Source organism: Ambystoma mexicanum, chromosome 8 (assembly GCF_040938575.1).
Source record: "Ambystoma mexicanum isolate Mex_15411 chromosome 8, UKY_AmexF1_1, whole genome shotgun sequence".
NCBI lineage: Eukaryota > Metazoa > Chordata > Amphibia > Caudata > Ambystomatidae > Ambystoma > Ambystoma mexicanum.
In genome coordinates this window covers 1659518881-1659537216 of record NC_090929.1, presented here as the reverse complement: position 1 = coordinate 1659537216, position 18336 = coordinate 1659518881, and the positions used below count along the sequence as shown (strand labels likewise).

Sequence of the window (18336 nt, the reverse complement as noted above, 5' to 3'; positions counted from 1 at the left end):
ACCATCCCACAGCCTGAACTGCACCGCAAAGTGAGCTACACAGCAGCTACTGTGTCTACATTACCAACAACTGGCTGGCCTGGGTCATTTCAAAACCAGTTGTGTGGAAAGTTACGTACTTCATACAAATGAGTACAATACAACGATGTAGCTCTCAACTCACACGCTTTTGGCGGGTGCCACCCGCCTTGTAAAGGGCTGACTCACCCGCCAAGCCCCCTGCACGCCCATTCATTTCAATGGGCTCTCACCCGCCAAAAACAAAATCGGGTGATTTCACCCACCTTTGACAGAAATGGTTGAGAGCTATGTAAGGAATTACAGCTTTTGCTGCTGCCTCTTAAACGTGCATTTCAGAGGTTGCAAAAGGGCACATCTTAGCAACATAACAACATGAGTGAGAATGCACTGAGTTAATGGGAGTGAAAATAAATGCATGTGAAATGCATTCCAAGAACTAGATCGCATGCACTCAGTCGATGCTGCCTGGAAAATGAACAGGAGCTTTTGGTAAAGGCCCTTTACTTAAAGGATGGTAGTGTCTAGTTACCACCCGAGAAACGCAGCATAGCAACGCCCCGCCTCCTCTCCTTCACGTGACTTTGGGTGTAGAGGGAGGGCTGATGTTTTTGATTATCAATTGAAACACGTACATAAAGTCCCTGTGAGAGCCGATAGCATTATGTGTATGTGTAAATGTTTGTCGACACTTTAAGAAATGCCTTTAAAGCGTCATGACGTATGGATTTAGGACGTCTACGTGCTTAGGAAGCGAATCATGGAGGAAAGAGCACACCATGCCGTGCAAGGGCAGGTATGTTTAACTTCCGGTGGCCTTGGTCTTCCTATTTTGATTTTAGTTGCAGCAACAGCAGGTCTTCATGTGTCTGTGCGTCTTCTTGGCTGGTTAAGCAGTATCCCTTTCCAGGCTCCCCCCATACCTGCACATAGCTCTCAACCATTTGTGTTGCAAGGGCGGGTGAAATCACCCGATTTTGTTTTTGGCGGGTGAGACGCCCATTGGGATGAATGGGCGTGCAGGAGGCTTGGCGGGTGAGTCAGCCCTTTAAAAGGCGGGTGACACCCGCCAAAAGCGTGTGAGTTGAGAGCTATGCCTGCATACATTTGAAAATCAAAAACCCTGAGGCTTATGCCCCACCCATAGCCACACAAGACTACGCCCGCTTGCGCAAGGCTCCACCCACATGCCCCGCCCACAAGTCAAAAAAGTAAACTCGGTTGTGGCTGCTATTAGAAACACGCCTGCACTTTGTACTTTACGGTGTAATGCAATTCATGCACTATTTATTGAAAAATCTATTTGTATTATAATCTATGCAACACGCTACTGCCTCATTGCACAACATTCATTCCTCCATTTCCTTACACTATATTGATTGTGAGATTGGCTATGTGCACACAACTGCACCAAACGAAACTGTGCCCTAAAACAACACATTTACCATTTTTTACGGTGCCACACAAAATTCAATTCAAAGATGGCCTTCCAGGCTCTTTAAGTTGATTCTGGGACTTATATCCCTATTTTTAATTTATTTATTTGACTGTTGTATAGCGCGCCAAGCCCAGAGGCATCTAGGAACCTTTCTTAAGAGGGCGGTTACAGTGGCGGTTTGCAATGGTGATAGGTTGCAACCGTTATATTATTGGCTTGCATGGGTATTCGGTTACAGACATTGCTTACATAGGTTACAGACGTTGCTTGCATAAGTTAGACTGTAGTTGCATTGATTACAGCATGCATTAGGCTGAGGACTATATAATAGTGCATTGAGTTACAATGTTTATCATGGATACATCCTAGGTGAGTGTTGTGCTCAGGTTCCATCTGGCGCCCCAGTGAGCCCCCTGCCGCACAAAGAGCCACACCACACACGTGTGTACGGTTCGGGCTCCCCGGTCACTCAGACGCAGCCGGTAATGGCCCTTTTATTTATACCACACACGGCGGAATGAAACGTCACTCTGCCGCGTGTGTACGCCCTTAAAGGGGCAAGCAACACACTCCTCCTTTTTCATAGCAAAAGAAACAAAGAAGGTCAAATACACACAAGGCATAACAACACACTGCACACAAATTAAATGAACTCGTCCAGTACATCATTGGAGTCCCTTCTCTGCAACACCTCAGATCTGGCTTCTCCAACTTTCTTGAAGAAGCTGGCATTGTGGGTGACAGAAGCAGTCCCATCTGAAGCCGTTACCATAGAGCCATGCACCGCCACCACGTCCATCAGTCCAGGCTCATACGTCAAAGACCGCTTTCCTTGAGGGTGCCGGTTCTTCACCAGCACTTCATCCCCCGTGGCGAGCTGCTGGGGTCAGAGTCCTCTTCTGATGTTTTCTTGCTCCACTCCCTTTCCACCCGCGCATCGTCGATGACGGCCGGCTCTCTTTCACCCACTTCCGAGATAAGGCCCCTGGGTCATCGCCTGAACATGGCTTCGGCTGGGGCCACTCCAGTAGATGTATGTGGGGTGGCCCGGTACTCCCCTAAGAATTGGTACAATGCTCTCTACAAGCTATGTCCCTAGTCATGAGCGATGCAGAAGACCTTGTTCAGTGTTCTCATAAATCGTTCTGCTTCGCCGTTTGCCCGAGGCCAAAGAGGAATGACCTTACGGTGGTGGATGCCATACTCCTCCATCAGCTGGGCGAAACTATCTCCTTGGAAGGGTGGACCATTGTCCGAACACAGAAGAGTCTGGGGCAGGTAGTGCGCAGCAAAAATCTTCTCCATCACCACAGCCACCTTGGTGAACGACACAGACTCTATGAATTCCACCTCCAGATACCTGGACCATTCATCCACAACCACCAGGAAGTGCGTGTCCCGGCCTGTGGACCCGAAGTCAGCGTGGACGATCTCCCAGGGCTTGGTCACTCTTGGCATGGTCTCAATAATGGGCTCCCTCTGGGCTAGGGACGCCACCTGCCACCATACAAAGGCCGCAATTAACTCCTCGACCTGCTTCTCAAGGTCTGGAAACCACAGCTACCTGCCTTGGTCTTGGCGGTTCCTTGATATCCTTGGTGCGCCAGCTCAATCACCTTGGTGATCTTGCACTGTGGAATCCCGATCCGGTCCCCGTGGAGCAATAGCCCGGACTCCACGAACGCCAGCTCGTCCTTGACCCTCCATAGTTGTTCCAGCGCCAATCTCACTTCTTGGGTCCTCAGAGCCAACGTCTCCACCACTGACTTCCATGAGCCCTGTTGAAAGGCTGTTTTCAAGATGTTAAAACATTCGTCCTCGGCAGCCGCCTGTTCCAGCTTGTGGATAGGTACCGAGTTAGGAGTAGCCGACTTCACCACCAGTCTGACATGCTCGTCGGCCTCCTCTGGACTGATATTATTTTGTCCCTCAGGATCCCACCTCAGGTGTCTGGACAGATAGTCAGCCGCCTTATTGCTGCCAGGCCGACACCAGGGAGACGCCATACTCGAGCAGTGCCAACATCCACCTTTCAATGGGAGCCGGCGGCTTGGATGATGACCCGGCCAAGATGAGCAGTAAGGGCTTGTGGTCCGTGACCACTGTTACCGGTTGTCGCAGCACGTAGAGACGGAAGTGACGACATCCCCAAAGGACCGCCAGGGCCTTTCTTTCAATTTGTGAGTAACGCTGTTCCGTCTCTGACAGCGCCTTGCTGGCATAGGCGATTGGCCGGACCTCACTGTTGGCATCTGTCTGTGTGAGCACTGCCCTAGACCAAACAGGCTGGCTTCCACCACAATTTCTGATTGTAGGGTCAGGTCGAAGAAGGCCATGGTGTCTTCTGCTGTTAATGCCCCCTTCACGTCTTTAAATGCAGCCTGCACAAGAGGTCCCCATTGCCACGCGACATCCTTCTTAGTCAACGCCCGGAAAGGCTCTTACCGGGATGCGAGGTTCCTGATGAACCGGCCACTATATGTGACAATTCCTAAGAAGCTTCGGACCTCCTATACGTTCTACGGGGGCCGTGCCCCTACAATGTCCTTTCTGAGGATCCGGTGACACGCCTCTTCCTTCAACACAAAGCCAAAGAACTCAATTGTCTTCTTCAGGAATTCACATTTGTCCCTGTGCAGTGTCAAACCAAGAGTTTGAAGTCGCTCCAGTGTTTTGGCCAGTCTGTCCAGATGCTCCGCCTCCAACCTCGCAAACATCAGGATATCGTAGCGGATATTTAAGACACCCTCCAAGTCAGCGAGGGCCCCACGGATAATGTTTTGAAAAACCTCTGCAGCCGATGACACCCCAAAGCTCAGGCATTTGTATCGGTAGAGGCCAAAGTGTGTGGTAAAAGTGTTATATACCGTGAGTCCCGGTGCAGCACCAACTGATTGTATCCAGCCCAAAGGTCAAGCTTAGAGAAGAAATGGGCCCCTTGCAGCTCAGTGATGATGTAGTCTATCATTGGGGTAATGTGAGGCTCCCGCTTGATTGCCTTGTTCGGGAACCTCATGTCCACATATATACGCACAGAGTCCGGTTGTTTAGGTTTTCTGACGATGGGAGACACCCAGTGGTCGAAGTGTGCAAAAAGAAGTAGTGGAACTATGTTTCCTGCTGGCCTGCAACCCACTCCCCACAAACCCCATCACTACGTCCCCTCCCACACACCATACACACCCCCAACACTTGCACCTGCTGTTTAAGGGAATGTTCAGTGCAGTGCACTGAAAGTGCAAGTTTCAAATTCTTCCTACGCTTTTATTTTAAAACAAAACCATTCCGGAACAGTTTCTTTTTAAAATAAAAGTATAGGAGCTGTACAAGGTAATTTAAAAAGTAGAGGAGCACCGCTCCCAACCACTCCCGCTCACTTCGACCACTGGAGACACCCACAGAGTCGGGCCCTCAACCTTCTCAATAATGTCAAACTTGACCAGACTGTCCAACTCTTTATCCACTAGGTCCCGCAGATGAAATGGAACCCTGCAGTGTTTTAGGGCGATAAGTTGGATGGACTTGTCAATGTGGAGCCTCACCGGATCACCTGCCGTGCTGCTGATGACTTCAAACAGTCCACTGTACTTTGTCAGGAGCGCCTGCACATACTCCACGTACACGGCATATGCAAAGTTCACAATGCCCAGTGCCTCTGCCACTGCACAACTCAACAGGGCGTTGCTGCTGACCGTCGTGACATAAAATCGAGCCCTGATGGATGCCCCTCTTTGCTCCACTCTGGCCACAAATGCCCCATCCAGCGGGATAGGTTGTTCACCGCCAAACGTGAAGATGCAGGCTTTTGGTTTCCGTAGCTTCGGCGGCACCACCATGGCATCGTAGTGTACCCGCGCCATGACGTTGACAGATGCCCCTGTATCTACCAGCACCAGGACCTTGGACTTGCTCACCTTTACTAGGCATCGTGGTTATCTTCTGTTGGGCCGCAGAGCACTGACGCTTGAAATAAATTAAATGTTCTCTTCCTCATCGTCCTAAGGAGGGGCACCATCGTCGCCATGGTCGATTTGGGTGACGTTAAGTGGGCGCTGTTGTCTGAAAAATCCCGCTCTTACTGGCCCCCTCGGGACCATCACCGGCATCAGAGCCCTGCACATCCGGGTGTAATGATGCAACGCCCCTCAGCATCCACACGATTTCCCTTGTGCTGGGCATTCAGCGGGGTGTGGGAGATCGTACCCACATTTCATGCAGGAGTTCATGGCTCTCGCACTCCGGTCCCTCTGACTCCCACCTGGAAGTCTCTTCCCTCTGCCACCTTAACCACAGCCCACCACGCACATGTCTTCCACCTTCCCTGGGCACACGGCTGCTTCCATTCTCGACGCCCGTACCTCAGACACTTCCTGGCAACATCCTAGTTCTAATATGCAAGGCAACATGTTCTAAGGCTCACGTAGCACCTGCCTGCGAAGCTTGCCGGACAAACACCCTTGAATCAGCTGGTTTCGAATCATTGTGTCCGCATTCTCCCAAGCACATTGCAAAGACATGCAGCGCAGTCTGCCATAGAAGTTGTCCAAATACTCGTCATCCTTCTGGCGGGCACTACACATGACAAACTGTTCGTAATTAGCATTGCCTAGTGGCATGAAGTACTCCCATAGTGCGTTTATGGCTGCGTCATAGGTGGCATTGGCAGGCTGCAGAGACCGGAAGGCCTCATGAACTGCCGGGCCTGCCGAGTACAGGAGTGTCACCACCTTGCTGTCATCGTTGGTTTCTCCTGTGGCCCTATAGTACATATCAAGCCTGTCTATCCACATCCTCCATTTAGGACCCAGGCTGGATGGGGCACGCGAGATGTTGAATTTGGGCATCGGCATCAGCGCCACTTGCTGTCTCGGTGCCGGTGGTGCTTGGGGGGCAGGTGGCACTGCCACTCCCGGGTCGGCCGCAATCATGGCAGCGAGCGTGCAGGCACCCCACCCAAAAGAAAATGGGTCTGCAACTCTGACTGATCTGCTCCTTTGGTATGGCCACACAAAGATGATGAGTGTGAGGATGTTGTTCAGGTTCCCCTTTGTAGAAATACTTCTGATGACTTCCTCCACCACCACACAGTTAGCTAAAATGCCCTCCCACTCACCTTCTTTAAATGTGAATTTTTTTTCTCAAATTGTTCACATTTATTAGGGTCACCTGGCATTCACCACAGTAATCCCCCAATATCAATGTCCAAATCATTAAGGAACTGCACAGAAGGAACCTCCTCGCCACACCAGTGGCTCCAAAAATTGAGTTGGGTGGGCATAGGGGATGGGAACAAAGAGGGTAGGCATCCCCCAGCTCCTCACCTCACACTCGACATACTGGAAGTGTGTAAAACACTTAAAATGTGACAAATATCCAGCATCAGCTGTTCCCACATCAGGGAGTCCAAATATTTTGTGCAGATGAGCCCACAGGCACTTTGTATCGGAGCCGCAACGCTTCTGACCACATGGTCAAGATGGCAGCCAAGCTGTGTGTACACTGCCGTCGCCGCAGTGATTCGGAGACAGAGAAAAATAACAATAATGCCCGGGTTATTGGTGTCCCGCCTCATCGCCACTGTTGTAGCGCTCCGGTTACATCCGGCGCCCCCGTCAGGCCCCTCCAGCACACAGAGCCACACCACATGCATGTGTACGGTTCGGGCTGTGTGGTCGCTCTGACGCAGCTCAGAACACCCCTTTTATTTATACCACACTCGGCGGAGTGAAACTTCACTCCGCCGCGTATGTACGCCATTAAAGGGGCAAACACCACATGAGGTTGTTAGGTTGCATTTGTTACATTGTCTAGTGATAGAGCGGTACTGTTTAGGGTGCGGGATGGTTGGGACAAGATTATTTGGAGATGGTGGTGGTGGGAGGGTGGAACAGGTGCAGGTAGGTGAAGCTTCTGGGAGTCTTGGGCAAAGAGCCAGGTTTTGAGGCCTTTGCGGAAGGACCAGAGGGAGGGGTCCGATCTTAATGCCAAAGACATGGAGTTCCATTGTCTGGCTGCAATCACAGGGAAGCTGCAACCCCCAGATTTTTGTTATCTGAATCTAGGGATGATAAGGAGGCAAGAGTAGGCTGCGCAGGTGGGTCTGTTGGACTGGACTTTGGATATTTGTCTGGCAAGGTAGATCGGGGCGCTGTTATAGAGGCATTTGTGAGTTAATTGTTAGATTTTTAATTTGATGCAATCCCGAACTGGCAGCCAGTGGATATTACGTCTGGCTGAGGAAATATGTTCTTTTTTTAGGGATGTTGAGGACGACTCTGATTGCATTGTTCTGAACTATTTGTAGCTTATTGTTGTTTCTGGTGTTGGAACACACAAAGAGGGAGTTACAGTAGTCATTTCTTGGTAAGTTGAGTGGTCTGGCCAGGGTGAAAGTTGTCCGTGGTTAAAAAAGGTCTTCTGGCAATGATCAGTTTGGAGGTATCGGCTGCTGCTGAGGCCATGGCGTTTACTTGACTTGTGAGGAAGAGTGATGAGTCCAGGTAAACTCCTAGAGTTTTTACCTCATTTGCCGCTGTGATACTGTTGCCGTCAATATTGAAGAATTTGTAGGACTGAGGTAGATTATTTAGCCTAGAGTGACTGCCAATGATGAGTAGTTCGGTTTTCTCGTCGTTAAGACAGAGCTCATGTTGGGCCATCCAGGCTGGATGGTGAGGTACATTTTGTTCAGTGATTTAGAATCCGTGCCGTGATTTCCTGTGATCGGTAACAGTATTTGGGTGTTGTCCGCATAATTGGTATACGTGACTCCCAATTTGTCTAGGAGGTCGAATAGGGGCTTAGTGAACATGTTCTAAATTGGAGAGACACAAGAACCTTGGGGGACTCCACAGGTAACTGGGGCAGGGTGGGCTGCCGCAGAAGTGGCGAAAACTTGCATGGTGCAGTTGGAGAGGAAGGATTCAATCCATTTTATGGCATTGGTCGAGAAAAGGGTAGCAAGCGCAAGGTGTTGGCATAGTTTTTGTGATTGAGTAAGTCAAAGGCTGCGGAGAGGTCGAGGAGGAAAATTGCCAGTTACCCCTTATTTTTGATTTGGTCCATTTGAATTTTGAGGTCCAAGAGGGCGGTTCCCATACTATGACCAGGGCGGAAGCCTAGGAGGTTGTGGGTTTCTAAGTATTTTTTAATCTGTAAGTATGCAACTCTGTCAAGTATTTTCAGGAGGAAGTGTACTGTTGTGATCGGCCGGTAGTTGGTCGGGATATTTGAGTCCAGTGTAGGTCTTATGAGCAGAGGGAGTACCCAGGCTTCTTTCAGGTTTTCTGGTACATTGCTGAGGAGAAGGAGCTGTTAATCAAGGTTGTGATGAAGGGGGCAAGCTTATCAGCACAGTCTTTAATGAGATATGCTGGGAATATATCTCCTTGGCATCTTGAATGCTTCAGTCCCTTGATGATTTTTTTGGTTTCGGCAGTGGTGACTGCAATGAATTTGAATCTTGGATTGGATGTAGGGGCATGGGGGGAGGTGGAGTGGGGGCAGGCTGACTGGGGCAAGTTTAGTTGTTTTAGCTTTCATTTTGGTGTTTTGGTGTGGAGTGGGCGATTTTGTCAAATAGGGCATTTTGGATGTTTGTATGCGGGGATGGGACTGGTGATTCGAACTCCCATAGTATAGTGAAGAGCTCTCTTGTGCCCGAATTGTCGTTTTGATTTATTTATTTATATTTATATAGCGCGCAAGCAGCCCAGGGGCATTGAGGCGCTGTTACTTGCAATAACTTAGTTACATGGTACATATGATAGCGATTGTTGACACATTATGAATAGTACAAGAAATCATACTGTTGTTACAAATATTGCATTTGGTCGTATATTACAAACATATATGATAAGTATTCGTGCTGATGTGTCGGTCCTTATGTGAAGAGGGTAGTTTTCAGTGTTTTGCGGAAGGTGGTGAGGGAGTCCTCGCCACGGATAGTGAGAGGTAGGGCATTCCAGTGGGTGGGCGCGAGATAGGGGAAGCTGGATCCACCCACTTTTACTCTTTTTACTAGTGGCACAGAGAGCACGTTGGTGTACGTGGATCTGGTTGGCCTGGTAGTGGAGACAGGGTGGATCCTTTGAGAAAGGTATGCAGGAGCAGTGAAGTGAATGCACTTGTGGGTCAGTGTCAGGGCTTTGAATACGATCCTTTCCTTTATTGGGAGCCAGTGGGCTAGTTTTCTGGCTTCAGAGATGTGTTCTCTTTTAGCAATGCCTTGGGCTGCCCGGAGAGCATTGTTCTGTATTACTTGTAGTCTCTCTAAGTTTTTGTTGGAGGTTCCTAGAAAGCGTACATTTCAGTAGTCTAGCCTGGAGCCGGTGATGGCTCTGGCTATGTTGGTGCAGTTCTCTTTGGATAGAAAGGGCCTGATTGCGTTGATAAGTTTAGCATGATATGCAGCTGCGGATGCTATTGCGTTGACTTGTCTATCCATGGATAGGCTGGAGTCCAGGTAGACTCCCAGAGTTTTGACAGAATCGGAGACCGGGATTTTAATGGAGTCAATGGTGAAGTGGCTGAATTGGGCATCTAGGTTTTTTAGCATGTCGGGGGAACCTACCAGGAGGAGGTCCGTCTTGTCAGAGTTGAGGCATAGTCCGTTCTCAGCCATCCAGGCTTGGATGGTGTTGTAGAGGTTGTTGAGGGTCAGGGAGTCGGTGTCATAGTTACCTGTGAGAGTGAGGAGGATCTGGGTGTCGTCGGCGTAGTTGGTGTATGAGATGCCCATAGCGTCGAGGATGAGGAAAAGGGGTCGTGTGAAGATGTTGTACAGGGTGGGGGAGAGACAGGAGCGTTGGGGTACACCACAAAGTATAATAGTTGGTGATGCAGCGGCTAGGTCAGAGAATACTTGCATGGTTCTGTCTTGTAAGAAGGAGGTGATCCAAGCTGTGGCCTCTGGGGAGAATTTGGCGGTGGAGGAAAGGTGGTGGCATAGGACGCCATGATCCACGAGGTCGAATGCCGCGGATAGGTCAAGGAGTAGGAGAAGTGCTGGTTTACCCATGTCTCTAGCATCGTCCATTTGGTTTTTCAAGTCAAGTAGGGCGGTTTCGGTCCCGTGTCTGGGGCGGAAGCCAGATTGGCGGAGTCCAAGGAGTTTGTTCTGTTCAATGAAGTGCTGGACCTGCAAGTAGGCTGCTTTGTCCAATATTTTGAGGAGGAATGGGACAGTGGTGATAGGTCTGTAGTTGTTGGGGGAGGTGGGATTGAGAGTTGTTTTTTTCAAAAGAGGGCGGACCCAAGCTTCCTTGAGGGAGGTGGGGACTTTCCCTGTGGTAAAGGAGGTATTCACAAAGGCTGTTGGGAAGGGCGCTAGCTTTTGATTCTCATATTGTATGAGTTGCCCTTCAATTTGATGGTGGATTCCTTGTATTCGGAGGCAAGAGTATTGAAGTGCAATTTGTTTGCGTGGGTAGGTGGTTTTTTTTCCAAACGCTCTCAGCAGTTCCTTTAGTGGTGCGTAGGTCTTTTGAGGCTCGCTGTGTACCAAGAATTTGTGTGAGCTATAGGTTTGGCTTTGTGTTTACCCAAGGGAGCAACTTTGTTAATGGCCGCCTGGAAGGTTTGGTTGTAGAGAGTCACCATAGCGGTGGGGTCCAAAGTGTACTGTGGAGACCCCCGGCCGGCCCATAGAATCGGGGTTTGCTCCAGAGTACTTTAAGACAAGATAGCTGCACCTTGAGATGGATGGGGGTGCAGGTTTTCTTACTCCAACACCAACCAATAAGGACAACTCAATTGTTTGGCAAAGTAGAGTCCGTTTAATGACATGTACAAAAAATGGGGAAACATGGAAATCAACAGTTTTGCGATAGTCCATCTCGCTTCAACTCCCTCGAACTTCATACAAACAGTAACATTTATACCCAAACTCATCATCATTGATGTGCAACACTCAAAAGATAACATGCAATTCTATTGGTTAGGAAAAGGTAACTTTACTATAGGTACTATATCTGTATGTGATAACGGAGTAAGAGGATTGGATAAACATTATCAGGTGGGCGTCTAAGCCCTTCCTTCTAACAGTACTCTAGTAGACGTCACTATGAGTACAACGTCCCATCGGTTCTACTATCTATAGGACCCTATATTATTTGGTCCATTGTGATTGGGTTGGCTTCAACCCCCATGCATAAATCTCCACTTTACTTACCAGCACGCAGAATGGTCAGCCAGGTGCAGGGTGCCCTAAGATTCACCCTGCCTTCCCCCAATCCATCATTACTTTAGTGGCTATGTGTCAATTAGTTGGTTGTGGTCGACTTCAAAACTGTATCTTCTTGTCGGGAAAATGTATGATATCTCTGGGCGACAGCCAGGCGTAGGTGTGAACCCGTGCTCTTCTTGCTTGGATGGTCACATGCTGCTCACACCGTGAATCAGCCTAGTTTCCTTCAATTTTTGCATTTAATTCTTATTCGACTTGCCACCGGCCTGCACATCCTTATCTCGGCCTTCTTGAGATAGGCTATTCTGTTCTTAAGTTTCAATTCCGTGAAGCTACTGTTCGCTCCTTCTATTGGTCTGACCTTGGCTCTTCCTGGCGCACGTTGCCTCTGCTGAGTTTCGATTCAGCCATCTCTTCTCGTTTTAGCTGGAATATGAATCCTGTCCTGTTTGACCTCTAGTAACCTAAGTTAATTCTGCTTTTGTGTAAAGTGGACTTGCACTTATATAACATGCTTCATTTTGAGGTAGATTGTGTATAATGGCGCTTGCTGCTCTATTCTTCTACTTTTTTTTGTAAATATTTTTTTATTATTTTAAACAACACATCAAACTTAACCAACATATAGGACATTTCCATTAAAGCGCATCTTGTCTTACAATCACATGTTATGCTTTACAGTCCTCCCCCCTTCGACCTCCTTAACTCGAGCTCCTACTTCAATACCTTAAAGTTTGTTGCTTAGGGTTTATCTCCTTTTTTGTTTTCAGGCGTATCGTCTTCACTGGATTAGACCTCGGGAAGTCCCGACATCGCGGTTATCATTTGCCTCCATACCACCAGGGGCCCTGTTTCCTCCTCCCCTCCCCTACTGACGGGTTCATACCATACCATGCCACCGTCACAGCCTCTGCCCACTTCAGGAGGTCATTCCACCACACCTCTAGTCTAGGTCTGTGAGCTGCTTTCCAGCCCATAGCTATTCTCCGTTTGGCCAGGATGTACGCCAGGTCTTTCAGTTTGCTAATGGGTTTTAAATTACGTGGTCTAGCAAATCCCCCCAACATGCATGCCCATGCTGATTCCACCTCCAGCTTGATCCCCTTTTGGGCCAGGCGTTGTTTAACCTTCTCCCAGAACCTACCCACCTCCGGGCACGCCCAGAACATGTGAATCATCCCGGCATCCACCTTCCCGCACTTAGGGCATTTCTGTGTCATTGTATTTCCAAACCTGGCGATTTTACTCGGGGGTCATGTATGCCCTGTGGGTGATGTATAGCTGGATCTGCTGCAGCCGTGCATTCCGGGACACTTTCTTGTCGTACCTCTGGGCACTTTCCAATTGCCCATCCTGCATAGGTTCTCCCACCTCCTCCTTTGACTCCTGCCTCAACTGGAGCAGCTCCTTGCCCACTCTGGACATCAGTAATTTGTATATTCGGGATATTTCGTGCCCGCCCTCCGAGATATCATACATCGTTTCAATGACTGCGTCGGGTTGTTCTGTTAATGCTGCCGCGGGCCACTTTCCTCCCACTCGTTTGATTATTCTGGTATATGTAATGTATTGTCCTGGGTGTACCCCGGTGTCTTCCATTATCTCTTGAAAATCTAGTGCCTCCTCTTCCTGCCTTATGTCCCCGAGGGTCACCAGGCCCATCGGTTCCCAGAATTTACGGATCCCTTTTACCATTTGCGTGTCCTTGCTGCATAGAGCTACCAGGGGTACCTGCGGAGAGCACGGGGTCGGGTTTCCCAGCACTTGGCATGCTTTGTGTCATGTTTTCAAGCCTAGTTCCAGCAATCTCGCACGTCCCTGCATCTCTGATTTAGGCAGCCATATTAGCTCCTTTTGAAAGAATGGAGTGCAGTCCCTGCTTAGCAATCTTGCTTCTGCTGTCTCTTCTTCCGATAGCCATCTGGCCACGTACTGAAGCTGCCCTGCCAGGTGATATATCTCGAAATTCGGCAGGTTTATGCCCCCTCTATCATACGGGTCCTGCAGCTTCCATAGGGCTACCCTGTTTCTGGAATTATGCCATATGAAGCCCCTGCATAGGCTCTGGAGTTTCGTCTCTATTCTTCTACTCAGCATAGCAGGCCGCACTGTTTTCTTAGCTTTCTTGCGGTTGCCAGCATATGTACAGGCATTAGCAGGTTGAATATCTTCATCCTGCTTACAGGTTAAGCTCCTTTGTCTTTCATCAACGTTCTCTTCTTTCAGTTTTGCAATATATTTATGCATGGCATTTCGCCTCTTTGTGTCATCCTTGGGTCGTCATATCTTCTATGGATGCGTTAGTTCAGGCCCTCGTGACGTCACCATTCGTCTTCCATTAAGGACTTTTTGGTTTCTTCCTGGACAGTACTTAAGCAATCTTCATTTCGTTTCATTTGCTGGTAGGGTTTTCTTAATGGGTACCTTACTGTCCATGGTTGTCTGGTTATTGGTACTTCAATAGGTATTGTTCTTCTGATAGGTACTGGGCAGAGCCCTACTGCGGCTCTCTGCTGGTTTATTTGCTCATCATACATCAGTATTTCAGTGTGACTGTTCCTGGTACTTCAGAATGGGCGACTGGGGTGCAGGTTTTATTTGGGACCTCCTCTACACTCCCCCCTCTGGTCGATTCATCGACCAATTCCTCCTTTGGATTCATCTTCACTCCATCTTCTGGGTTCATCACCTCTTTATCTTCTGGGTTTGTACATGATGGTTTGAAGAAGTGTCTCTTTGGAGTCCATATTTTTATCACTCCTTTCAGGGTTCCTGCTGTCCTTACATGTTCGTCTTTGTTCCACGTCATCAGCTGACATTGTCCATTTGGGCTGCAGTAAATCCATTTTCCTTCATAATTTCTGCGTTTCCTGGGATAAAGAAACTTTCTGGTGCGTGCTTGCTAGCCTTCACGAAGTTTCTTATTTCTTCATCAGTCAGATCTCTTGGCTTCCATCCTGACTTGACATCAATCATGATCTTCATCCCTATGGCTTTCTTGCATTGCGAGAGTATTATCTTGATAACAAACTCCCAGTAATATCATCACTACCAGGGCTCCCAACAATTTGAATGCATCCGCCATCCATTGTGGAACCCATGAAAACAGTGATCCAAACCAGCTGTCATCATCAACTTCGTCGGTTTCATTGATCATCTGGTTCTGCAGGTTTGTCAGCATACTTATGGCCTCTGTTAAAGTTCCATTTTCTTTGTCATGAGAAGGTATAAATGTGCAACATGATTCTCCAATTTTTGCACAAACTCCTCCATCCCTAGCTGTAATCATGTCAAGTACATATCTGTTCAGGAGAGTCATCAGTCGATGGCTCTTAACTCTACCTTGATTGCATTGAATCCTTTATTGTTGTGTTGGTGGTTTGCAGTATCTCCCATCTGGGTATCTGCAACCATTTAGTATTTACTCCAACTTGGATTTGTGGCATGAAAACCGTTGTGAACACTGATGAGGTGAGGCTAAACAGCCTGTATTCATATGGGATTGCATGAAATGCTTCTTCTGATTTGCGGAAAAGTAATTTTTGATTCTCCCCCATTTTCCTTGTGCCATTGTTTCTGAAGCACAATTTCAGACTTTCTAGTGGCACTATCTGCAGGGGTCCTCCTCTGTCTTCGACCCATGTCAGTAGTCTTGTAAGTTTAGGCTATAGTGGTTTGCACAGTCTTTGTGAGTTTCCGATGGCTTCCTTGCAGGCCCCGAGGATCATCCATGTTCGGCAGATCACCACTCGTTGTTTACAACCGTCTGGTGAAAGTACTGTTTCCCAAATCTGCATTTGGCCTCTGCTTTTCCAAATTTGAGCCTCTTCCGGAGTTTTCCCCTGGACGTTTAGTCTAGGGCTTACTTCCCATCTTATTCCTGTTCCTTTAACTCCAGGCTTCTCTTACCTGATCACATGATTCCTAGTATGGGCTCTATTTCTCGTCTTAATGTCCTGGACATAATCATCTTCATCAGGATAAGCTGTTTCAGTTGCCCATATCAATGAGGCATCACTTCCCATGAACTGGCCTCTGGTATTGCACATTGCTATGTGTGAGAGACAGTGTGCTGTTGGGACATCAATTTCTACAGCCACGAAGATCTTGGACTTTCCCATGCTGTACGGTAGGAGTGCGCAAACGAAGCATTCCCCTTCGGATTTTCGTCTTCCAACTTCCTTCATGTGCTGGTACCAAATGAAGTGTGCTGTGCTATCCAGGTAATCGTTCAGTTCGGTGTCGTCTTCATGCATGCTTCTCTTGATTCTTAAGGTTTTCATGTAGTTTGCTATTACTACATCTCTGAATGCATCTGTATGGCTCTTTCTTGCTGGAGGGTTCTCAGGTATCCTGGCCCATGGTACAGGCTTCTTCATCTGTGCCATTTGAGTGGACAGGAGTCAGGCAGCTCTTTCCTGGTCCTCGTGCATCTTTTTTCTGCTGCATGCAAATGCCCATGCCAACCAGCCTGACACTGGTCCGGTATATGGCTGTATTGTGGAACTGGTACTTGTCCCTTGTGTTGGAACATATATGCTGGGTAATGCAGTCTCTGTGGTTTTATTTTGCAGTTCCTCATGCAGTTTCCTCGCTCTGGCTATGTGCGGGAATAGTAAGTCTACAAACATTTGTGTCCTTGTGGAGAGTTTTTCTGAGGCCGCCTCTGTTTCTTAAGGGTTTCTGATATGACTGCTTCTGTTGGTCTTTCTCTTAATTCTTTTTGTTTTCTCCCACTATCTCCTGTGAAGGTTTTTATGGTAGGCAGTTTCATCTTCTCTACTGCTTTCGTTTGTGGTTCTGCGGTCATTGAAACTAGGGGGGGGGGGTGTGTTTGTGTGTGTGTGTGTGTGTGTGTGTGTGGTTGTCACTTTTTTTCTTTATTCATTTCATGCTGACCCTGTCTCCGGCTTTCCTGCTCATTCGTTACCATAGGTGTGTGTATATCACTATTAATCACGTTCATTTCAAGTTCATTTACTCTACCATCAGATTTTCTAGGGATTGGAATAACTATATAAGGTCTGGGTGCTCTTGTGGGTTTCAAGCGTGTATCATGAGGTGGGTGCACTGAAATTGGACCGCTTCGTGCACCAATAAATAATGCAGTTCTGATTGTTAATGACAGTAAAATAAAGATAAATACAATGCATATGTACACTACGGTTCGATATGAAAGGCGACAGCGTTTCCTTCCAGAGAAGCTGTGGTGCCTCTCTGCTTGTGGGAGGACCAGGTTGCTGCTCTGGGCCCCCATCTCGATCATTCACCAAATGTCAATGTTATTATTTCCTTCAACAATATCGTCTTTCAAATACTGCGTTTGCGAGTGTTAGATGGTTCACAAGTGTCCCCCCTCTTGCGGGCGACGGATTGTCTCTTATTTCAGGATACAGTTCCTCTGTTAGACTATGGGAAAACAGATTATATAACACTTCAGTGAGCCCTTTTACTGTGCATGTTCAAAGTAGGTCAGCTCCCAGTCCACCCCTCGACTCTGCTTCAGTCCTGAGGACATGTTGGACACTGGTCAGTATGAAGAAATAGGGAAAAATAACAAATATAACAAATGGAGTTCTTGACTCTGCTCCCTCGATCTGTCCCTCGGCAGAAAGTTTCCTCAGAATCTCCTCAGATAATCTCTCTGATAGTTGGAAAGTTCCACTTGGAGTAGGATTCCATGTAGGAGCATTCCCATCTGTGCGACATTAGCTGGATCTCTGATGAAGGTGAGGATGTCAACCTTGATAGGTCTCCCCACCAACTCTGGAAAGTCAGTAACAGGGCGAAAAAGGACATTGTGTGCCGATCTGCTGTCTTCTCGTGACAGGGACATTTGTCCTGTCTTTGCTTGTTTCAGGGTTATATTTTTTTTCCTTGATGTAAACAATGTTTGCACTGCCCGGTCATGTGGAGTGCGACCAAAATGATGATCTTATTTAAAAGATGGCTTAAATGTTCTGTGTTTGTTGCGTCTCGAAGAAATGTTAGTGTATCTGTCATTCTTCCGACAATGGTTGGACGGTCTTCGATTATGCGAAAGAACAGTGTGTTGATGAGCTCATCTATTTCCGCCTGTGTTGGGAGCATTGGAATCTTTCTCACTGTACTCGTGGAGTTTAATAAATTGTTCAACAATGACAATTAGCAGTTGTCTTATTATTTTTTCATTTTCAGGATCTTGGAGAAAGTATGTGATATTGGTGAGACTCCCTACCAATGACGTGTATGATCTTAGCACTAGGTTGAATTGGTGACTACGTCCTTTGTGATGTCTCTACTGTGGAATACTGTATTTGTTGCCAATGTAAATATCCTTGGTCAAAATTTGTCATAGTCTTTTTTTCTCATCAAGGCTTAAGTGTGCCTCAGTTCAAAGTTCAAAGTCAGCAGACTATGTTGTGGCTTATACGTGCAATTTTCTTCTTCACCCTACAACTAGGATGCACAGAGTGTCAGTTTTTATGTTTTATGTCCTTATCCCCCTTTTTTGCTTAGATGAAGGTCCAAAAAGAAGCCACAACCTTTTGCACAAAAGTTCTTTGTCTTTACTTTGCTGGTCATGTGTCCTTCTTCCTCGTCATGGATCTCGTCTGCACATGCTGTGGTTCTTCCCCGTTGTCTGTAGTCTCTTCGGGGTGGGGTGTAGGCAGGGGGATTCCTCTGATGTATGGCTTGATATCACCCAGGAAGA

At 47.8% G+C, this 18336-nt stretch overlaps 1 protein-coding gene across 1 annotated transcript in view; it reads left to right on the top strand.

Annotated features, from left to right (window-relative positions):
* Positions 1-698: 698 nt before the first annotated feature.
* Positions 699-18336, top strand: part of SFXN4 (sideroflexin 4) — a 225772-nt gene continuing 208134 nt past the window's right edge. The window contains exon 1 of the mRNA XM_069611928.1: positions 699-814. Within this exon, the coding sequence (XP_069468029.1) occupies positions 779-814 (36 nt within the window). The 5' untranslated portion in view covers positions 699-778. The remainder of the gene's footprint in view (positions 815-18336) is intronic.